At 40.3% G+C, this 16,367-nt stretch overlaps 1 protein-coding gene across 2 annotated transcripts in view; it reads right to left on the bottom strand.

The window, feature by feature from the left end:
• FAM184B (family with sequence similarity 184 member B) overlaps positions 1–15,864 on the bottom strand; it is a 135,593-nt gene extending 119,729 nt beyond the window's left edge. For both annotated transcript variants that reach the window (XM_079154253.1, XM_079154254.1), the window contains exon 1: positions 10,433–15,864. In XM_079154253.1, the coding sequence (XP_079010379.1) occupies positions 10,433–10,579 (147 nt within the window). In that variant the 5' untranslated portion in view covers positions 10,580–15,864. The remainder of the gene's footprint in view (positions 1–10,432) is intronic.
• Positions 15,865–16,367: the final 503 nt, after the last annotated feature.

Genomic DNA, 16,367 nt, shown 5'->3' with positions numbered 1-16,367 from the left:
AAGCAGAATGCGAACAAACAGTTTGGGCTGTGATTACATCAATGTAGTTTGAAAGTGTTATGCCATTGTTTCTGTAACTATGAAAGCTGCTCCCTCTGGTACTATTCCAGTGTTTGGACTGTGGGAGAAGACAGCTGTAATAAATGCCTTCTACAAAGGCAAGCTCTGCAGTTAGCAAGTCAGGACCTCAGCACATCTTGTCTATTTGATTGCTTTTTAACTAACCACTAAATAATTCTTTTTCTCAGTTGCTTTCTCTTCCAATCTTCTTCATAGTCTTTCATAGGAATCTACCAGTAACAAAGGTGGGTTTTGCTCACAGGAATCTTTAGGATTATCTCCAGGAAATAATCCAGCACATGTGTAGGAACAGAGTCAAAAGAGGAACCACCACAATATTGATTATTATAATGACCAACTGGAATCAACCAAAATGGCTGACAATGAGGGACTATCTCAAGGCAGCATCCTTGATCCTTCAGATTGTTCAAGGTTTACAAAGTTCTTGCTTATTATCATGGCAACATTGTAATTTAAACTTTTGTATAAGAAAGCAGAAAATCTTTCACAAGTACCCATTCAACCATCATCTTTTCTTTACTTACACTCTCACCTGTTTAGGTTAGTTGTAGTTGTTATTGTAATTATGTAACCAAACACCATAGTACATCAATCATATATACAGGTGGAAAGAAAGTTGCTGTTCCTATGAAAACTGGGTTGAATGTTTTGGACCCAATAAAGGTAAGTAGCTAAAGAAAAAAAAACTGGTATCAAATTAGGTGTGACAGAGAAGTGAAGACAGGGGAACCAGTTTTAATGGTTTAGAATGATTCTGAACTATATCATTTTACTTGTGTTTTAGATTCTCACTCTCCACTTGAAAGACATCAAAATGGGAAAAATACAGATGCATTAGGGGTAGGTGACCTTACATTTGAAGACTTGAAAGAAGGTGTTTGTGCTGGAGGGGAAGACATTGAGAGGTAGATTAGAGCCACCTCAAGGGACCATGATAAAGAATTTATTATAGGTGAACATATTTTATTCCAAGGGAACTGGAACTTAATCCCAAGGGAAGCCATTGGTGAGTTCTAAATAGAAAAATGATGCTCCGGTTTGCATTTAATAGATAATTCTTGCCACACGTGAGGGATCAGGAGTGAACCACAAGGCCAGTTAGGAAGCCATGGCAAGAGCTGGGGGCCACAGGTGAAGGTGGCTTGGACTAGGATGGAGGCAGAAATGGAGAATGGAGGTGAACTGACTCATTATGTGTTGATGGTGTGAAGTCACCGAGACTTCTTTCAGAACTAGATCGAAACAGGAGATAGGACTCAAAATTAAAACAAGAAACACTAACAACTTTATTGAGATATAATTAGTATATCAGACAACTCACCTATAAAGTGTACAATACAGTGGCTCTTGGATATCGGAGAGATGCAACTATCACTACAATCAACCTTAGAACTCACCATCCCCTCAAAGAAACCCTACATCCCTTAGATGGTACCCCCTCACTGTATTTTGCACACCTATTTTTCCATTCTTCAGTTGATAGACATTTAGTTTCTTTCCATTCTCCAGTTATTATGAACAATGTTTTTATGAACATTCCTGTACAAATGTTTGTGTGGACATAAGTTGTCATTTCTCTAGGGTGCATGCCAAAGAGTGGCAGCATCATATAACTCCTTGTTTAACCATTAGAGGAACTATTAAGACTATTTTCCAAAGTGGCTGCACCATTTTATATTCCTACCACCCAGGTATGAAGGTTTGAGATCATTCTGGCTGTGTGGAGAGAAGACTGGAGGAAGGCTGGGGTTGGGGTTGGGTTCATGAACAGATAAGAATGATTACGCAAAAGGCGTCAGTAGGGTTCAAGGACACTCAACTAGAGGAACACTTCATACTGTTTCATGGTATGAAACAAAGATTCATGAGAGATAACTTCCCTTACTCAATGCATTACATTCTTAAAATTAAGATTCCAATGGAGAGGGCTTGTTAAAACAGATCTGCAGATTTCAAATCTAGAGTACTAAAGCAGACTGGCACAGAAATGCTTACACATCTGTCCCCAAACATGCTCCTGCAAGTAGGAGGATATTTTTGGAGAAGCAAAGGAGTCAGTGGGTGTAATAAAACTTCCATACCTTTAAATCACGGAAACCCAGGGTTCCAGTGGTAGCCTGTTGTTGAGGATATCTGTGGCAACAGACCTTCCTACCCCCTATGACACTGCTCTGGCCTTTCCATCCCAGACAAGGGCTGGCTTTGCCTCAGATTACTGGTGTGACCACTGGGTAGAAAGAAGTCCTTACCCTCTGCAGTCTCTCCAGCTTAGGACATAAGGGAATTGAATATCTGTCAAGCTTAAGATCTACTCGGCACTGGTTATGACCTGCACATCTCTGCCCTTCCATCTTAGAAAGCCTCAGGACCAATAACCAAGGAAGAAAGTCCAACTCCCGCTCCCACTGAGGAAAGCTGTTCCCTTTGGATTGGCAGGCAGGCCCCAGATGATGCATCTCAGTGGACACCAGCCATGCTAGGATCAGGAAGAACACACCAAGTTTAGCCCAAACAGTTCATCACTCTCCAGATGCCTGCATTCTTATTCTTTTTAAATTAATATTCATAAATATGAATTTATAAATATAAACATATGAGTAAAAAGTAGCTCTCTTAAGAAAGAATCAAATTTACGTAACTTTAAAAGATAACTAAGAAACTTAGTGACATCCTGTCTCAAAATAAAAAACATAAAGGCCTCGGGAGGTGACTCAGTGGTTAAATGTCCCTGAGTTCAATTCTTGGTACAAACATACAAACAAACAAAAATTAAGTAGAAGTTGTAATTTTCTTTCCCTTAATATCTCTGATTTATATGCAGGCGCTATTCTCTGTTATCTGCCCCTTCCCTATACCACCCACCTCTTACTGTACCCCACACCCAATATCACTATCTCTGCTAATCTGTTTTCACAGACCATGTTTGAGTCATAGGACAAGGAGAGACCCAGTCCCCATGCTCTTGTTGTGTCTACTGTGCATGAAGTGGTGACTTTGACCTCCATGACTTTGTAAGGAATGTGTATCTATAGACAAATACTACACTGCAATTCAGAAGTTCCTCACCTGCAGGTTAGGATGCATTCCCAAATGAAGGAATTAGTTTGAACTACCATATTTTACCATATTCCTTAAAACTGGCCTCATCTTAAGATCTATCTGTTGGGTTTTTAGGAAAGACCCAAAATAAAATCTCTCTGTCCCACTGAGCTAACTGAAATATCAGGCCAAGGCACGAGGCTGTTTGAAACCAAAACATCACCTTATTACCAATAAGATTAATATTGGAGATTGTGTTATATGTACCTGGCCAGATGAATTCAGATACTTACCAATCCATTCACAATGTTAGTCCAGGACAGCTTCTCCCCCAGCACTGCACCTATCCTTGTAGAACTGATGGGTAGAGTAGAATATGTGCTTCTGTGGGCAGATTGCTACGTGAAGAAGAAGGGAGCAGGCATAAGAGCTCCACAGGCCCAGATCCTTCGCCAACATCACTAATTAGATATATCCACCTCCCTTGCATGGGAAAAGTAGTAAAGATGACTGAGAGAGGCAATGAAAACATAAGGAGAGAAACACCCCCCAGCCCTGCCAACCCCACAACACCGTGTCTGGATGTCCTAGCTCTGTCAATATACACTAACATGACATTGGGCAGGAATGCTGAGCCCACACCCTGCACCTGCACCTTGGATTCTCTATCAATTAGAGACCATGCTTCCTTCCCTGAGATGCAGATTTGCTATGTATATGAGGAGTATCATAAAGGCTTTGAAAAGTACACAAAGATAAGGACCAAAGATATTATTAAGGAGGAAAAGTTGTGGGCACTTGACTGAACCTTTGCTCTTGCAGCATTGTATGGATTCAGCTCCATATAACCATAGCCACCTTGAGTTACAATTGCCCCTGAGTAACCTAACTGGCTTCTCTTGCATAATTTCTCAGCAAACCATAATAGATAAAGCCATTAGAGTCATATGTGGGCTTTATAAATGGATGCTGGGTCCAGGGATGTGCTTGACTCTTTGATATTATCTTAAGATAAACCAGGTACATTACATCCAGAATGAGGTCACTTTTGTCCTAACCAGTAAGTAGGCCCCTATTTCTGACCAAAATTGCATGGATTTAACAGGTCTGATTGCCACCCGGGACTATGCTTTCCTCAGTCAAGTCCCCTGATAAATTGCACTCTGTGCAATCCAGAGCTGTTCGCTTCCTTTTCTTTGATCTCATGGCACCTTGGGGCAAGTTGTCACATGTTAGGACTGGGTCGTTCTAGAACAAGGGTCTTCCAAAAAACTGGCAGAGATCTGAAACAAGGGTGACCAAGAGGGTCCCATTTTACTCCTACTTTGAGTTTGATGGTTTCTGGCACTAAGAAGCTTGCTCATTCCCTCCCAGGAAGTTTTCCTTTCATTGCTCCAGATGAGAGGTACTGCCACAGCTGTGCTCACCTCTTCTGCTGTGGTCTGGGTTTCCGAGAGTCGACCTTTGGCCTTCAGGATGGGTTCATGGGAGGACCACATGCTCTCCCACTCATTTTCTTGTTTTAAGACAAAAGGTCTTCATTGAGTTTTGTATCTGGGGCAAGACATTCTCTCCTCAAATGTTGGAACTGGGGATTCTTTGGGTAGGAGAGAGTCCGCCTCTCCTGGGGCTGAGGTTATGGTGAGAGCTCCACATGGAGACTGATGGAAGGGGAAACAAAGACACCCACAGGCTCAGGAACAGGCCGGGCAATCCTGCCTGATGCTCCCAAGACTGAAATCTTCCCAGTGGCTTTAGTGGGGAATGGATTTGAATCTTCCTACGCTCCCAAATAATTCCTCTATAGACTCTCTATTGCTTAAACTTTCAATTGCTCCAAATCAGTGGTTCTCAACCCTGTCTGGATATTGGACACTCTTGAAGGGCTTTGACAAAAATGCCAATACCTGCCCCCACTACCTCTGTTCCTTGTAAATGGCACCCGAATGCACCAATGCTTTTCATTTCTTTGCTTTTAAATTTTGTGCTTAGAAATAATCTCAAACATAGGAAAAACTGGATAGAAGAAGAATAGTACACAGAACATCCACATTCCCTTTACTCAGAATCACCTAATTTTTACACATTGTGCCCCATTTATCATTTATTCTATGCTTATATTTTATAGTCTACATTTTATTTTCACATAAAATGCTTTGTAAGGCATCACATTTTTTTCAAAAGTAAGACATATTTCAATGTGCATTTCCCGAGAATGTTTTCCTGCAGAGATGTAATATAGTTGTCAATTCCAGATGCCTTTATTTTTTTCTACCATCAGTATTTCAATTTTATCAATTGGCCCAACTATCTCATTGGACAAACACTGTAGCGTGTTTTTCCCCACTAAGATAGAATCCAGTCTAAGATCAGACACTGCATTTCCTTGTCAAGTCTGTAACTGGTGTGTGTTTTTAAAGCTCTGCAGGTGATTTAATGTACATCCTGGACTTTGGATTGCTGTAAATATTTCCTGACTAGATTACCATTGAGTGCCTGTTAGTCGTCAAGTATTAAAAATAAAACTAAGGCATTTATTACTTTAAGAGACCTACTATACACAAATCAAATATAATATGTTAGGAAGAAGTATCATGAAAGAAATCTTAGCCAATGTGTGGAAGGAAACTTTAATTGAATTTTAATAAATTTATTTTGGGTCAACTATGTACCAGACACTGTGTAAACTACTGAAGAAGATGGATAAGAAAAAGTAATTAATACATATTAACAATTAATTGACATTTGAGATCACAAAAGTGAGGTTTTTTTTTTTTTTTTTTCAAAAAAGTGACCAAAAAAGTGGGAACTCAAATATTGGTCAATTGGTGAACAGCTAAACAAAACATGGCTTATCTGTACAAGAGATAAAAAAAGTGAGCAAGAAGGGAATGAATTAATGATGTGTGCTACAACATGAATGATACTCAAAAATATTATGCTAAGATTTAGTGATTAAGTAAAAAAAAAGAAGGAAAAAAGCCAGATGAGAAGGATCAAATATTGCATGATTTCATTGATGTGAAATTTCCATAAAAGACAAATCTAAAGAGACAAAAAGTAAATTAAAGGTTGATGAGGGCTGAGAATATGAACAAGGACTGGGCACAAATGGGCATGAGGGATGGGTTTCTTTGGAGTCAATAAACCATTCTAAAATTGGGTCATAGTTATGGCTCAGTGACTATAAATTTAATAAAATATGTTGAACTGCACACTTAAAACAGGTTAATTTTATGATATGGAAATTATACCCAAATTAAGCTATAAAAATTAAACAGGAAATTATCAATCATAACAGGCACAATAGGAACAATGATCTTAGAAATGGAAAATACAGTCATTAAAATTCTAATACTTAACAGATGGGAGAAAGTCTGGAGCAAATTATTCATAAGATTGGAAAACTGGAAGGCAGGATTAAGGAATACACCAGGAAGCAATGGAGAGACAAAAACATTTTTTAAAATAATCTCTCAGGGATTTCATCTCACCTCAGTCAGAATGACAATTATCAAGAATACAAGTAACAATAAATGTTGATGAGGATGTGGGGAAAAAGGTGCACTCATACATTGCTGGTGGGACTGCACACTGGTGCAACCACTCTGGAAAGAAGTATGGAGATTCCTGAGAAAACATGGAATGGAACCACCATTTGACCCAGTTATCCCACTCCTTGGCATGTACCCAAAGGACTTAAAATCAGTATATTTTAGTGACACTGCCCTAACAGCTCAATTCATAATAGCTAAGCTATGGAACCAACCAGGTACTCTTCAAGAGATGAATGCATAAAGAAAATGTGGCACATATACACAATGGAATCTTACTCAGCCATAAAGAAGAATGAAATTACGGCATTTGCCAGTAAATGGAGGGAACTGGAGGCTATCATGCTAAGTGAAATAAGCCAATCCCAAAAAAACAAAGGCCTGATGTTCTCTCTGATATGTGAATGCTGACTCACAATAGGCAGCAGGGGGAGAGGTGGGGAGGTAGTGGAGGTTCATGAGATTGGACAAGGGGAAATGGGGGGAAGGAAGGCAGACAGTAGAATGAATCTGAGATAACCTTCCTGTGCTTATATATGAATACACAACCAGTGTAACTCCACATCATGCACTACTACAAGAATGGGAAGTTATACCCCATGTATGTATGATATGTCAAAATACATTCTACTGTTATGTATAACTAAAAAGAACAAATTAAAAAAAAATCCTCTCAGGGGCTAGGTGGGGAAGCTTCCTCATACAACCTAATGGCATTTTCAGAAAAGAGAATGGAGGCAATAGAAGGGAAACGATATTTCAAAAGAAATTCACTGATAATTTTCCAGAATTAAAGATGGCATATGAATCCTCATACAAAGTACTCTTCTATGTCTGCAGGGGATAAACACCAACACAGTTCTAGTGAAACTGCTAAACATTGAAGATAAACAACAACAAAAATTTGAAGTGCCATTAAGAAGCAAGAAGTAGATTATCTACAAAGAAATCAAATTTAGATTAGCAGCAGAATTTTTAACCACACATAACAATTAGCAACGATTTGTACCAGAACACAACAGAGTACTACCGTTAATGTGCTATGGGTAACTATCCAGTAGAATTTTATATCCAAATAAATTGTCATATTACAATGAAAGCAAAATAAATACACTATTTATTTTGTATTTAATACAAATAAATAAACACTTTGGATCCAAGAGAAAAAAAGATAGCAGATAAACTGATAAAATGTCAGTAAATTCAATGAACTTTTGAGTATAAAAACATTTTAAATTTAAAAGGTAAAACTATAACTAGTCATTGATGTCAAGATGAGAAAGGGGAAGACTGTTAAGTGGGTAGAGTATGCAAAGCTGCTTTGTAGGAAAAAATCAGGTGATGGCTTTGTTAGGAAACATTAAATTTAAAAATCTATGTTGAAGAAGACAATTCTGAGAAGAATGAAAATAAAACTCAGAGCTCTTAATTCATTAATGGAATATAGAATGCATTATTAATCCAATAGAAAGCAGGAATGGAGAAAAAGGTAGCAAAGAGAAAGAATGGTAATGAAGAAAATAAAAAATGATGGAATAAGAAGCCCAGGTATATTAATAATCACAATAAATGCACCTGGATTAATTTCACTTATGAGAGACATAAAATAAAACTCATGGAGGGATTAAATATGCAGATATGAAAAATGTGTGCTGTACAAAGAAAGATGGCTTATCAATACAAAAATTTCTAATTTAAGCAATTGTATGAGAAAATGATAAACAGAGGCATGACATGACACCCAACCACAACCTGTAGTTAAGAAACACAGCCTACTGTGTGCCAGGGATCATGTCTGCCTTCTTTATTGCTATATCTTCATTGCTTGGCACATAATAACTAAACCATAAATATTAATGAGTGGAATAATCACTCATTAATTAATATGGAATGATTAAATTAATGTAATATGGAATGATCTATTTATGTGCTGACATACCACAAAAGCAGGAGCTATCTTATTAAGTTTTATGGAATCAATATTCAACATAGTGCCTGGCACATATTAGGTAGGCACTTCACAAATTAACACCAAATTCATGGATAATTTTCTTCCAGAGTCTCACCTAACTATTCCTGTCCATAGGCCATATCCTACCCATTTGGATATATTCAAAGGATATAGGCTTTTGCTTCTACTTCTACAGCACTCAATCTGAAGTACCCAACTTAGTAACTGATGATATAGCAATGTCTTTTAGTTCTCCATATTCAAGACTTTTTCTTGAAAAATATTTTAGATTCTTTGAAGATAGAGAAGATGTCTAACATTGTGCCAAGTGCCTTTCCAGGTACTTGAATAATTTTTTTTTTTTTGGTATTGGGGATTGGGCCCAGGGGTACTTAACCACCGAGTCACTTCCCTATCCCTTTTTTATTTTGAAATAGGTACTTGCTAAGTTGCTTAGGGCCTCACTTAAGTTGCTGAGGCTGATCTTGAACTTGGAATCTTCCTGTCTCAGCCTCCCCAGTCACTGGGATTACAGGCAGCATAAATGTTTTGATTGATGTCACTAATTAGATGAATGTAGCTTAGATCCAAAGTACCAGTCATACATGCCAAGGCCTCCTCCAGGTTATCTCCACTCCTGTTTCCAGCCCTTGACTAGAAATCACTGCTTGGAGATAGTCTTATGTGCAAGAATGTGGGGAAGTGTACTAGAGGGGCAGGAGAAGTAGCTAGTAGAGTTCTGTTCCAAGCCTCTGTGCTTTATTCCTTTCTGTAAAATACTGTGTGTGGTGGGGAGAATCCTCATGATCCCACAAAAAAGTGGGTGTGGGAAGTGAGGAAGAGATAGCGAGGAAAGACTATGTTCTATACACTTCTGGACAGAACCTGGCCCCCACCTTCCACTGCCAGGCATGCTCTAAGAAGTTTATTAGGAGATCAAAAGGAAACAGTACACAAACAGCTAGATGCATACTGCTCCAAACCCTGTGCAAAAGACAGGGAGAAATGGTGTTCCCCATGGACGGCACCTGAGGGGAACTTAAGACAAGCAGCTCCTTAATCGGGAAGCTGAAGAGGGTTAACAGCCTGCACCGGTGACATCTTCTTGCTGGTCTTCATGAGTAGCACACAGTTCAAGCAGGTTCAGCCAGAACTCTGAGATGAAGAAGAGAGAAGGGCTGGCTGACCTCCCAAGGTCCTTTCTAATCCCATAATTATATAGTGAATTGTACTCTTCCCCATTTACACTCCTACACACATCTGCAGCCAGTTTGATAGTAAGTCCCCTGGGCTGCCTTCCAGTGTTAGTGCAATGCCACAAGCTGCTGGCATTTGTCAACAAATGACAAATGTTTGTTGAATGGAAGGAATAAATGAATCAAGTATTTAAATAGTGCTCACATGACCTCCCAGCTATAAGTACGGCGTTGAAAAAAATCACAACATTCCAGGCACGATCACTTAAGCATAGATGGCAAACGAAAATACACACACACACACACACACACACACACACACACACACACACAGATTCATTCACGTCCCCTCCTTTGGGAAAGCACAGCCCACCTGCTCAGCAGGCAGGCTGCGGGAGTTTCCTTGGCAAAGGTTCTCTCTCTAATGTTTCAGAATACTGCCTCCAGAAGGTCAAGCCACCCAGATTGAGCACTACTTCCCTTCCCTGTTGGCTTCAGAGACAAAGTTTGTCCGGATTTGGCACGGGCCTCCCGGGAGGCGCGTCTGCTCTCCCTCCCGGGCTCCAGGAGCCCCGGGCGCGCAGCTCGCCAGCTTCAGCGCCCTACCTTACCTTGGTGAGCTGGGCGATCTTCTTGCACATTTTGATGTGCATCTCGGGATCACAGTCCATTCTCCAGCCAGTGGCACCGCGGGAATCGGCTTTGGAGCTCGGGCAAGTCCCGGGCGGGTGTATTTTGCTGTTGAGGGCAGATGCCATAGCTACAAGGCGCCCAGCACTTAAATGCTCTCGCTCGTGCTTTGCCTGCCCACCGTGTGCACGTGCGTACGCGCGCGGGCGTGTGAGCTTGCGGGCTTTCTCGGGAGAGGTGGCACTGCAGTCCTATCGCCAGTACAGCCGCGTAGCGCCCGCTTTCCGGAGGTGTCTGCTTCCCAGGCCCACCAATGCGCCCACCCTTCCTCGATTCGCGCACCCACCCTCCGTCCGCTCGCGCTCGCTCGCTTGCGGCTCTGCGGGCACCCGCACCCTGCGGCGAGGCGCCGGCGCCCAGCACATGCAGCTCGCTATCTGCGCGCGGCTTGCGGGAGGGTTCGAGGTTTCTCCTACAACCGGAAAGCTTCTGCGGCCAGGAGCCGCGGTCCTTCGGTCTTGCGTTGTTGGTCTGGCACTGCGCTCTTGTACACGTGGGTGGTGCAGGGCTCCGGGCTTGGAGGCGAAGGACCCAGCCCGAGATGGGCATCCCAGGGCAAGGAGGAAGAGCTGGCCTTGGCCTCCGACAGCCAGACAAGTATGGAAAGGACTCCGCGGCAGTGTGCAGGGGGGTGGGGTGGGGTGGGGCGGCTGGGGATAGTGGTGAGGAACCCAGTGCCAATATCCCCGAGCTTAGGTTACAGGCTTGTGGAGTGTGTGTGTGTGTGTGGGGGGGGGGGGGGGGACGCTAGGAGAGCGGCAACCCGGATGCGAAGAGGTGGTGGGGTCTGTGGCGCAGTGTCCGCCAGTGCCAGAACTGCGGGAGCGCACAGCTGGACCGGGAGTCCTCCTCGAGTGGAGCCGGGACGTCGCGGGAGGATTGCTGGAGATTCCCCCTACGAAGGGCATAAACCAAAGGGGTAGCAGCGGGGCGAGTGACCGAAATCTGGGACGAGAGCGCGCAGGACGCGCACAGTGCAGGATGTGGTAAGAACGCAGGGAAAACGTCATCAGAGGTAGAAAGGATGGTGTCAGGTGTGGGAGAGGAGGGCGCCTGGGGGGTTGGAGAAGGAGAGTAACAGAGGGAGCTGAAAAGTAGAAGTGAATCGAGTCCAGTGATGGCGAAGGGATCCGTCTAAGTCCACGGTATTGCCTCGGATCGACTGGAGCTAGAATCCTGTCAGGTTTTCAAAGCTCGTGCCTTTCTGGTTTGTTTGGAGGGGAGGGATTAACAGGCTAAAGTTTTCCTCGCATGGTTTTCTCTGGTTTTAAACAGTGGACTTTCAGGAAAGTGACTGAACCCTGATTAGATTTTTCTAACAAGTGAAAATGCCATTACCGTAATAAAGAACTGATATGGTTTATACATTTTGCAAACTTGCCTTTTATTGAGAATTTTAATAATCTTTACAAACAAATCAAGCTTCAATGGGTCTCAAGCACAGTCCCACCCCTCCATACTGCCGGTAACAATACCCATTTTTATAGATGAGGAAAACTGACCCAGAAAATTTATACCAAGTCAAGGCAATTAGAAATAATTGTCTGAAACAGAATGAGATTTTCCTTTCTAGATTAGTTATTTTCCCTTCACTAATGATGACACTGCAGGAGAACTGATGGCAAACCTGGGTTTTGGGTTTCTAGTTTTTCATCTTAGGTCCTCCTCTTTAGGACAACCTTCTTCCCAGAGTTGCTTTAGAAAACAGAATGTCTGACTCGGAATCACCAAAAGATTTTAGGGCCAGATTCTGTACCCTTCAGGCAAAAACCTCTGGGCATGGGGGTGGGGGGGCAGGAATCTACATTTTAAACAAGTTCCCTGATTAATTCCAAATTGTATATTTTGAATATTTTCTGTAGAATCAATATACACCAAATTCTACAGTAATTTTCCCACTGTGTAAACCACAGGAAAATTAGCCTTTGTGGAACAGAATTTTACTAAAAGTTGTTCACCATTTTAGAAACACATCATCAATGGCCAGGTAACTCCTGGTATTTGGTTGTCAATAAGCACAATTAAGTGTGCAAGCCTCTGAGTACTATACTGTTATAAAGTTAGTCATTCCAGACCATCTAGATATTGAAGTACATATTATTTAATTGTAATTACTTCCTTTGCATTTGTCTTTTACATTACTGTCACAAGAGTATACCAATTTAAAGAAATGTGTGTAAATAGAGTATGTGATCTATAAATTTCAAGATAGCAACATGGATGTTATGAAAAAGATGATGTTGGGTCTGAATAGACTTGAGAACCACTGCCTTAGATGATCTTATACACATTCAAGTTTGTGAAAGTGCAATCTAATCCCAAGTTTTAATAACTGAAATATGATTTTATTAAGTCCTGGAACCCAAATATTTTCCAATAGCATTTTATACTTTCAACGTTATAATGGAACACAGTGGGAAAATCAGATTCCCTTATCAGCTTTGTTAGACCACGTCACTCTAATCAAGGTAACTTGAGCTGAAATGCCTTGGGAAAGAGTTCTTTCAACTCCTAGGATTTACCAGCACTGTGATCTGCATGTCCTTTTTTTGCCATCAGGAATGAAATACAGGGCAGGAGAGAATCGGGTACTGTATCAAATATGGGGGTACAAGAACATTTACCAGACCACTAATATGATCTTGGCACTATGCTAAATTCTTTGCACAAGTTCTTGCCTCCTCTAAGGCACTTACTGTCTTTGCTCTCTGGAATAGGAAACTGAAGGTAGGGCTGGCTAAGTACACAATTTTATACCACTAGTAAATGGATTTGGGTCTCTCTGATTTCAAAGGTTATATTCTCTCCATAGAACAATGTTGGCAATCTGAAAATTTTAAAACCATAATTGTCTTTTCTTTAAATTATAAATGCAACAGCTTCTTATAGTATCCCCCAACCTCACCTGTAAAAAATAAGAAGCAAAAACCCTAAATGTTCATTCACAGAAAATTATATTAATATTCTGGAGAAGATCCTTCTAGACAATACTCTGTATATACAAAGAACTATCTATTCTAACAGTCCATATTCCATTATATACAATAATTTATCCTATATTGGATAGTTCTTTTTTAAACTTCAAGCAAAGTATTTCATGTGTACTGTCTTAGAAGAATATTCAATTTTGTTCTAAAGAAAAACAAGATGTATGAAATTCATGTGTTAAGTATAATGGATAAACAAGTAGCTTGTGAGATAGGCAGAATTCTTAAGGTATGATAGGTATAGATATGACAAAGAGAGCCAAGGGATCATATGTGAAAAGGATGGACAAACGAGAGTCTTACCAACAGGATGAGAAAGGCCAAGTGAGGAGGTACATATGATGCTACCTTCTTGCTAACAGCTATTATCATCCCTAAAATGTATTCATTACTGATATCCATTCTGTATCCATGTGTGTTCTGCCTCAGAAACACAGTTTAAAAACATGGCTCTCAGTAGGCCATTAATGAGGCATACTTTTCCCTGCATATTTCTGACACAGCAAGTATGTATTGACTCTAAGCACTGCTAAGCCCTTCTTCCCCTTTTCAATTTCAACTGTGGTCCTCATGACCAAACTGTCAGAGGTGAGAGTTAATGTAGCAAAAGACATAAGGACATAACAACACTGTGTAACACAGAATTCAGGTAATGTTGTCCTCTGACTGTGCTGGACCCTGTCTTAAATTTATTAACCTTCACTACAACTTTCCAACTTTTTTTTTTGTTTTAAGTAATGCTCATGTGATATGAGCATCTTAATTTGGGATCTGAGGATTCCTGTCCATGATATCTGGGATAGCCTGCCTAATAGTGCATTTGGAAGTTAACATTGCATTAAGGTAATTCTTACATGATATCATTGTACATGAGTTTGCATAGTGTGAAAGTATTTCCACAGAAATATTCCCCCTATGCCATTTGTTTGGTAACCAGTATAACTGAACACCAATTGATCAGTCAGTGTTATTAATACTTTTGTGCAATGTTTTTGCCTGAATTTTTTTCCAGATTAAAAAACCCTCTCCCTTAGTAGGGGCTTTTGGTACATGGCTTGCCATACATATTACAAACCCTTTCCCCCATTTCTTCCAGCTTTCTTATGCTTTATAAATATTTTATATTGGCATATCTATTGATCTTTTCCCTTATGTAATCTGATTTTGCCTCATATTTAGAAAGGCCACCTCTACTCCAGCTGATAAAAAAGTTACAACACATAGTTTCTTCTGACACTTTTATGATTTCATTTAAAAATGTTTACAATTTTAAAATCTAGCTAGGATTTATGTTGATATATGATATGTAGTAAGGACCTAGACTTAGATTTTCTTGGATGGGTAAATGGTTGTCTCAACAGTTATTGGATAATTAATCCTTACCATAAACTGATAATCTAAGTGAAACCTTAGGTGACTTTTTAAGTAGAAATTTACATAGGTAAGTTGACTTAGGTTAGTGATTCTGCTTAGCAATTTTCTTTAGTTAAGTAGCACAGGTAACTCTACTATTATCATTACTCATCATACACTTCCACCACTCATCTAAAAACAAGTTCAAATTCTTGAGTATTTCACTGGTCTTTAGCTAGAAGGCCATATTTCCTACTCTGCTGGACTCACTCCTACTCATCATTCAGATGTCAGTCTCCATCATGGTCTATATCTAGAAATGGCTCCTGAAAAGCTCCTTTTGAATGCATGATATCCAATGCAGGAATGTTCAGAGGTAAAATGACTAGATTATAAGAGGGATAAACTCATCAGTGGATTCAATTTGATGGATTAATAATCTGAATGGACTTACTGAGTGGTAACTGTGGGCAAGGGGGCATGATTGGATAAAGTGGTCATTGGATGTGTGCCCTTGGATCATATCTTGTCTCAGGTTCCTCACAGTGTCCTGTTTCCTGGCTGCCATGAATGGAGCAGCCTTCCTATGCCATGCCTTTCTGCCATGATGGTCTATCGCACCTTGGGCACAGAGCAATGGAGCCAGTCAACCATAGAGTGAATCTCTAAAATCATGAGCTCAAAATAAACTTTTTCTTCTCTAAGTTGCTCTTGTTAGGTATTTTGGTCACAGTGATGAAAAGCTGACTAACATAGCCTGAGTGTGTCTTCCTCAGGAAGATCATCCCTGTTGTTGCAGACCAGTTTGCATGTCCCTAAAGCATGTTCCCATGGCTCTCTGCTTTTGAGTAGTACTGATGTCATTATATTTTTAAAACTTTTTTTGGTCAAATGTTCCCATTTTTGAGTGAAGAATGCAAGAACATGCAGCTTAAAATGGCATTATGACTTTACTATTATCCTACCATATATTAACTAATACCAGAGTTTTATTAAAGGTATTTATATCATTAAGGGTAACGTTAAAGGTACTATCTCACATCCAAAATAAAAAAAAAAAAAAAACCCTCGTCACAAAATGGCAACATATCCACTGAGATTTCAGCATATCAACATAATATCATGGACCATGACATTTTAGAATAGAAATGTTTTGTGGCAAAACAGGCTATATTAAATATTAATAAGATCACTATAAGCTCCACAAATTATTTTGAAAACAGCCTGTGGGCAATATGACTTTAAAGGATTCAGGACTGGTTGTCACTGTTTTCAGCTTCATATCTTAAGATTGCGTTAAGGGTAACAAAGGTGTGGAACACAGGGATTGAGAGAAAAAGAGGCACGTGGGTGAAGAGCAGTCAATGGCACAAGTACCTTTCCAATACCAGAAACACAACCAATTTGAAAAGCACATTTGACTTCATCTTAAGAGTAAATAGGGCTGGGAGATAGCTCAGTTGGTAGAGTGCTTGCCTTGGAAGCATAAGGCCCTGGGTTCAGATCCCCAGCACCA

This window comes from Sciurus vulgaris, assembly GCF_902686455.1.
Source record: "Sciurus vulgaris genome assembly, chromosome: 9".
NCBI classification, from domain to species: Eukaryota; Metazoa; Chordata; class Mammalia; order Rodentia; family Sciuridae; genus Sciurus; species Sciurus vulgaris.
This window is presented reverse-complemented; position numbering and strand designations above follow the sequence as displayed.